At 46.5% G+C, this 6,478-nt stretch overlaps 1 protein-coding gene across 1 annotated transcript; it reads left to right on the forward strand.

The window, feature by feature from the left end:
- The first annotated feature begins 1,872 nt into the window (after positions 1-1,872).
- FZD5 (frizzled class receptor 5) lies at positions 1,873-5,885 on the forward strand. Its single transcript, XM_077275720.1, has 2 exons — positions 1,873-2,336; positions 3,637-5,885. Exon 2 carries the CDS (start codon positions 3,781-3,783, stop codon positions 5,497-5,499), a length of 1,719 nt encoding a protein of 572 aa, XP_077131835.1. The 5' UTR covers positions 1,873-2,336; positions 3,637-3,780; the 3' UTR covers positions 5,500-5,885.
- The last annotated feature ends 593 nt before the right edge of the window (positions 5,886-6,478 follow it).

Below are 6,478 nucleotides of genomic sequence, written 5' to 3' on the forward strand. Positions count from 1 at the left end.
TTTTGTGAATCTGCAGCGTTTTTGTACCCATTCCATTATAGAAAACCGCAGGGGTAAAAACCGCAGCAAATCCGCAAGAAAACCGCAGCAAAAACGCACAAAAAACGCTGCGGAACCGCACAAAAAACCACAGGTGCGTTTTCTGCCAGGAGAGACAGAATATGCACCAGAAATTCCTAAGCCTAATCCGCAACGTGTGCACATAGCCAAAAAGGACCATGTCAATTCTTTGTGCAGAACTGCTGCGTTTCTGAACCCATTCCATAATAGAAATCTGCAGGGGGAAAAAAAAGGAAGAAATCCGCACAAAAATCTGCTACGTGTAAACAAACCAAAAAAAGGAGCAGATTCTAAGGCTACTTTCACACTTGCGTTTGGAGCCGCTGCGGAGGGCTGTGAACTTCCTCCGTGAAGCCCCGCCCTCCGTCGCTAGCTCCGCCTATTTCTGCATGCGGCTGGCATGCAGCCTGTGTACCTATATTTAACATTAGGTACGCAGGTCGTGCCGCAGTATGCGGAAGCTGCCGCATGCGTCGTTTTGACGATGCGGAGACCAGCGTAGGACGCAGCTCGTAGCAATTTTTTTTTTTCCGCATCGTCAAAACGACGCATGCGGCAGCATCCGCATACTGCGGCACGACCTGCGTACCTAATGTTAAATATAGGTACACAGGCCGCATGCCGGCCGCATGCAGAAATAGGCGGAGCTAGCGGCGGAGGGCGGGGCTTCACGGAGGAAGTCCACAGCCCTCCGCAGCTGCTACAAACGCAAGTGTGAAAGTAGCCTAACTTACGCTTTCTGCCAGGGAATGCAGAATCTGCACAGAAAATTCCAGTCAAATCTGCAACGTGTTCACATAGCCTTATACATGTTTGGTATCTGCGAACTCATAATGACCTGGAGAATCATAAGGACAGGTCAGTGTTTAGCATTTGGTGACCATGGTAAGAAAAGACAATTGTGGAATTGCACTTTTTTTGCAATTGCAACGACGTACTTGGATTTTTTTCCCCATTTTCCAGTAAGTATATGGCAACAATGATTTCGTTCAAAAGTAAAAGAGCAAAAAACGACAATTGCATGTCGTGAAAGGGTTAATATACTGACATTACATCACATGCATGTATTGCTGAATTTCTTAGTGGGGCTGCTTCTTTAATGAAGACTTAAAGGGACTCTCCAGTGAAGACAGATGATCCTCTATCCATGAACTAGGGGACAACTTGCATATCGGTGGTGGTTGGCGGGTCGGATCCACGCCATATCAGTGTCGGACTGGGGTGACAAGGGCCCACCAGTAACACTTTGGGGGGCCACGGTTAACCTTTTTTCTGTACAGAGTGAATCAAGTGAATTATGCCAAGTACTGCCCATACAGGTGTGTTGGGGGCCCAGATCTGCACAGGGGCCCACCGGGGGATTCCCCTATGGACCAGTCCGAGCCTGGCTCCATTCATTCCCCTACATCACAATGCTCAGCCCCATAGGGAGTGGCAGGAGCGGAGGTCGGGGGCACACTGCTGGTCTAACCCAGGTAATGTGCCCCTGCTGCCGATCAGTGCGGGTCCTAGTGCTGCCCTGTGCCCCAGCTAATAGCAGAGGGTCCGTGCACCCGTCTGTCCCACCTCACTGAGCTGCAGCCCCGGTGTGAGGAGCGCACAGGCCACGTCACGCGTGGAGGTCACAGCAGCGCTCGTGTCACCACACAGGAGTCAGGCCAGCAGCAGCCAGGCACAGCTCCGGGGCGGGGCCTCCATACACAGCGGGAGGGACTAGCTACGCTATCGCCCAATCGGTAGTGGAGGGCGGGGTCTTGTTGACAAATGGGTGTGTCCGGCGGAGATGTCTTCTGAGCACAGGTAGACTGATGAGAGAAGTGCGGGCAGAGCGGGCGGCGGTGTGTGCTGTCCCCGGGGAGCTCACCGCGGTCACTGGAGCATCTGCTCGGACATTCTGCTGCATGGACTAGTCTGCGGCGATGGGGCAGCGGCACTGGGACCACACCGGGAACTTCTCCGCAACTGCACCAAAGTGCCATAGTGACCGGCGGCGGGACGGGACCAGCTGACTGGTGGCCGAGCTCTCATCACTAGGACGGCTTATCAGGAGCGCGGGGCCGGGGGCATCCGAGTACAGTGACGGTCCGGGAGCAGCGCCGAGTACAGTGACTGGCCGGGGGCAGCGCCGAGTACAGTGACTGGCCGGGAGCAGCCGAGTACAGTGACGGTCCGGGAGCAGCGCCGAGTACAGTGACGGGCCGGGCGCAGACTCCCTCTGCGCTGACAGCTCCGCGGGTCCCTTGTCTGGAGCCGCTCTCCTGCGCTCTTACATGGCGGTAGGTCTTATTATTGAATGTCTTCCCATAGAAAGGAAAGAATGAGCGCGTCCGTCCGACGATGTATGGAAACTAATGCAAAGTTCTCTTCCCATAAGATCGTCCCATCTCGGTGCCTGTAGCTCAGTGCTGATCCCGTAGATGATGGTCCCTGGTGTGGTCCCCGCGGCAGCAGCCCGTGCACTGACAGCCTCTCCATATAGTCCCATCATATATAGTCCCATCATATATAGTCCCATCATATATAGTCCCATCATATATAGTCCCATCATATATAGTCCCATCATATATAGTCCCATCATAGTTCCCAGTGTGAGGACCATTGGCTGCAATGGCTGCTGATCCCCATGTGGGAGAACAGTGCGGAGCTCCTGCCTCACACTGTGCAGCCTCCATCATTACAGATAGATCACTGCACTGCTCTATGCACCATATACTTAGCTGTTAGTTCTTGGTGTTTAGTTTTCCATTTATTATATATCATGTAATTAGGTGGTGGTTGGTCGCTGTCTTGTCATTGTATGTCAGCTCCCAACACGTTAGTATTGTCTGTGAAGTATGTATGTATATATATATGTGTGTGTGTAGATGTGTGTGTGTGTGTGTGTGTGTGTGTGTGTGTAATTATATGTGTGTGTAATTATATGTATGTGTGTATGTGTGTGTGTGTGTGTAATTATATGTGTGTGTAAATATATGTATGTGTGTAAATATATGTATGTGTGTAAATATATGTGTGTGTGTATATGTTTGTATGTGTGTATATGTGTGTGTATATGTAGGTATGTGTGCAAATATATGTATGTGTGTACATATATGTATGTAACTATATGTATGTATGTGTGTATATATGTGTGTGTGTAAATATATATATGTATATGTATGTGTGTAAATATATGTATGTTTGTATGTGTGTATATGTGTGTGTGTGTGTGTGTGTGTGTGTGTGTGTATATGTATATGTAGGTATGTGTGCAAATATATGTATGTGTGTACATATATGTATGTAAATATATGTGTGTATGTATGTGTGTAAATATATGTGTGTATGTACGTGTACATGTATATGTAGGTATGTGTGCAAATATATGTATGTGTGTATATGTATGTAAATATATGTGTATGTATGTGTGTAAATCTATGTGGAGATAATTTTTATATATATATATATATATATATATATATATATATATATATATATATATATATATATATATATATATATATATATATACATACAGATTATACATAATCTCATTGTAGTTCTCATTAATATTAATAACCTTTCTCTCTTTTTCAGTGGCCCCTCTTCTAACACAATGTAAAGTTTTGGAGCTGACCTTGCGCCCTGAAGACGCCCTGACTATCGCCCCTGAATATGTTTTCTAATTCTTCACGCTTTGTTAAAGGGAATTGAACGGGATTAGCATTAGCCTTGAGAGACATGGCCGGACTGATTCCTGGAGGGCTTGTGGTGGGTCTTCTGTTCTTCCTGCAAGTCCCTGTGCCCGCGTCTGCAGCATCCAAAGCGATTGTCTGCCAAGAGATAACTGTCCCCATGTGCAAGGGCATTGGATATAATTACACCTACATGCCCAACCAGTTTAACCACGACACTCAGGACGAAGCCGGCCTGGAAGTGCACCAGTTCTGGCCTTTGGTGGAAATTCAATGCTCTCTGGATCTGAAGTTTTTCCTGTGCAGCATGTACACTCCCATTTGCTTGGCTGACTACAAGAAGCCTCTTCCACCCTGCAGGTCTGTATGCGAGCGAGCCAAAGCCGGATGTTCTCCGCTCATGAGACAATATGGGTTTGGTTGGCCAGAGAGAATGAATTGTGACAAACTCCCCCAAAATGGGGACCCAGAAAACCTCTGCATGGATTATAACAGGACTGAGACCACCACACTGCCACCATTATTTGCAAAACCAACTCATCCCCCCAGAGGCTCAAAACACTTGACTTCTCTCCATAACCAGAAGCAGCAGAATAGAGACTGTGAGGGGGTATGCAAATGCCGGGAGCCTTTCATCTCCATAACAAAAGAGTCCCATCCCCTGTATAACAGAATTAAGACCGGCCAGGTGCCCAACTGTGCCATGCCATGCTTCCAGCCCTACTTCACGCAGGACGAGAAGACATTTGCCACGTATTGGTTAGGGTTGTGGTCCATCCTGTGTTTCATCTCAACCTTTACCACTGTGGCCACCTTCCTGATTGACATGGAGAGGTTTCGGTACCCAGAACGGCCGATCATCTTCTTATCCACTTGTTATCTCTTTGTATCTATTGGCTACATCGTCAGACTTATAGTAGGCCATGAAAATGTTGCCTGCAACAGGGATCACATTCATTATGAGACCACAGGACCTGCCCTCTGCACTGTGGTCTTTCTTCTCATCTACTTCTTTGGGATGGCCAGTTCCATCTGGTGGGTGATCCTGTCTTTCACGTGGTTTCTGGCCGCTGGTATGAAGTGGGGTAATGAGGCCATTGCCAGCTTCTCTCAGTATTTCCATATGGCTGCATGGCTCATCCCAAGCGTCAAATCCATAGCTGTCCTTGCGTTAAGTTCAGTGGACGGTGACCCTGTGGCCGGAATCTGCTACGTGGGAAATCAGAACCTGGAGAATCTCCGGGGCTTTGTGCTGGCCCCGCTTGTAGTCTACCTGTTCACAGGGACCATGTTTTTATTAGCTGGCTTTGTTTCACTCTTCAGAATTAGGAGTGTCATAAAACAGGGTGGCACCAAAACAGACAAACTGGAAAAACTGATGATCCGGATAGGTATATTCACCGTGCTGTACACTGTTCCTGCCACCATAGTGGTCGCTTGTTATATTTATGAACAGCACTACAGGGAATTTTGGGAAAAATCCCACAACTGCTCCTGTTCTGCGGACAAAAAGAGATCCAGGCCGGAGTATGCGATTTTCATGTTGAAGTACTTTATGTGTCTGGTGGTTGGTATAACCTCCGGTGTGTGGATTTGGTCTGGAAAAACGTTTGATTCGTGGAGGAAATTAACAAGTAGATGTTGCAGAAGCAGCAAATCTATCAATGTCTTAGCCTACAGCGAGGCCAGCAGAGCACTAACCACCAGGACTGGTCTGCCAAGTTCAGCTTTATACCACAAGCAAGTGCCAATGTCTCATGTCTGAGCGGTGCCCTCTGCAGAACGGCCTGAATGGCATTTCTTAAGCTTCGGGCCCTAATGGGGGTTGTGTTGTACTATTTCCTGCTCTGACAATCTTTACATTGGGTCACTTTTATTCTTGGTTGCATTCAGAATGTTTCTGTAGAAGACATTTCAGGGATCATGGAGTGGTCCTTCCGACAATAAGCAATTGTCCACATACATCATTCAGAAACACTATTTTATTCAAGCATGCCTCCTCTTGGGTGAATGAGGGGATAAATAGAAAAAATGTTTATTTTTTTCCTCTAATAATGTGATTAGGATCCTTAAAAGAAAAGGTAAAACTTATGTAAAAAAAAAAAGGGAAAATATGAAAAGTCTTACATTACTGAGAACCCCCCCCCCCCCCCCGAAATAAAAGATAATCTTTATTTATATTAACTAAAAGAGCAAAATGCAAAAATTGATCCCCAATCAGAGTAATTCATCCACTACTACTGATGAGGTGGCCCCCAACATCATTTACTATATCCAAAAATGAGAACATTAAACTATTTGCTAAGTTTCTACCTTTCTGCTGTAAGCTAATCCAACATCCATCCCAAGAAGGGACGCAGCCATGTAGAACGAAAGAATCATTTGGCCATAATATGGAATGAACTACTGTATTCCTTAGGCATTGCTGTGACATAGGTGTTTGTTATCCCATACAAGACCTTATATAGCCAGCAGCAATAACGCCCCCTGCAGGCATGAGTGGGCATTACCTTCTGAATCGACCATAGAGCCCCCATAGACTGCAGGTAACGCCATGTACAGCCGTGGCTCCACAGATATATGGGAGGGTTTTTTAACTGTCCAGCATTTTAGATCTAATGTTGTAGGTCTATAATTATTATTATTACTGATTCTCTTGGGGAAACCATTTTGTACCTTTTTATAATCCAGGATCACCCAGATTACAAACTAGAAATTATTGCCACAATGTCCCTGTAATATTG

Source organism: Ranitomeya variabilis, chromosome 7 (genome assembly GCF_051348905.1).
Source record: "Ranitomeya variabilis isolate aRanVar5 chromosome 7, aRanVar5.hap1, whole genome shotgun sequence".
Taxonomy (NCBI): domain Eukaryota; kingdom Metazoa; phylum Chordata; class Amphibia; order Anura; family Dendrobatidae; genus Ranitomeya; species Ranitomeya variabilis.

Excerpts from the sequence above, each read along its gene's own strand:
- FZD5 (XM_077275720.1), top strand. The coding sequence starts at position 3,781 with ATGGCCGGACTGATTCCTGGAGGGCTTGTGGTGGGTCTTCTGTTCTTC.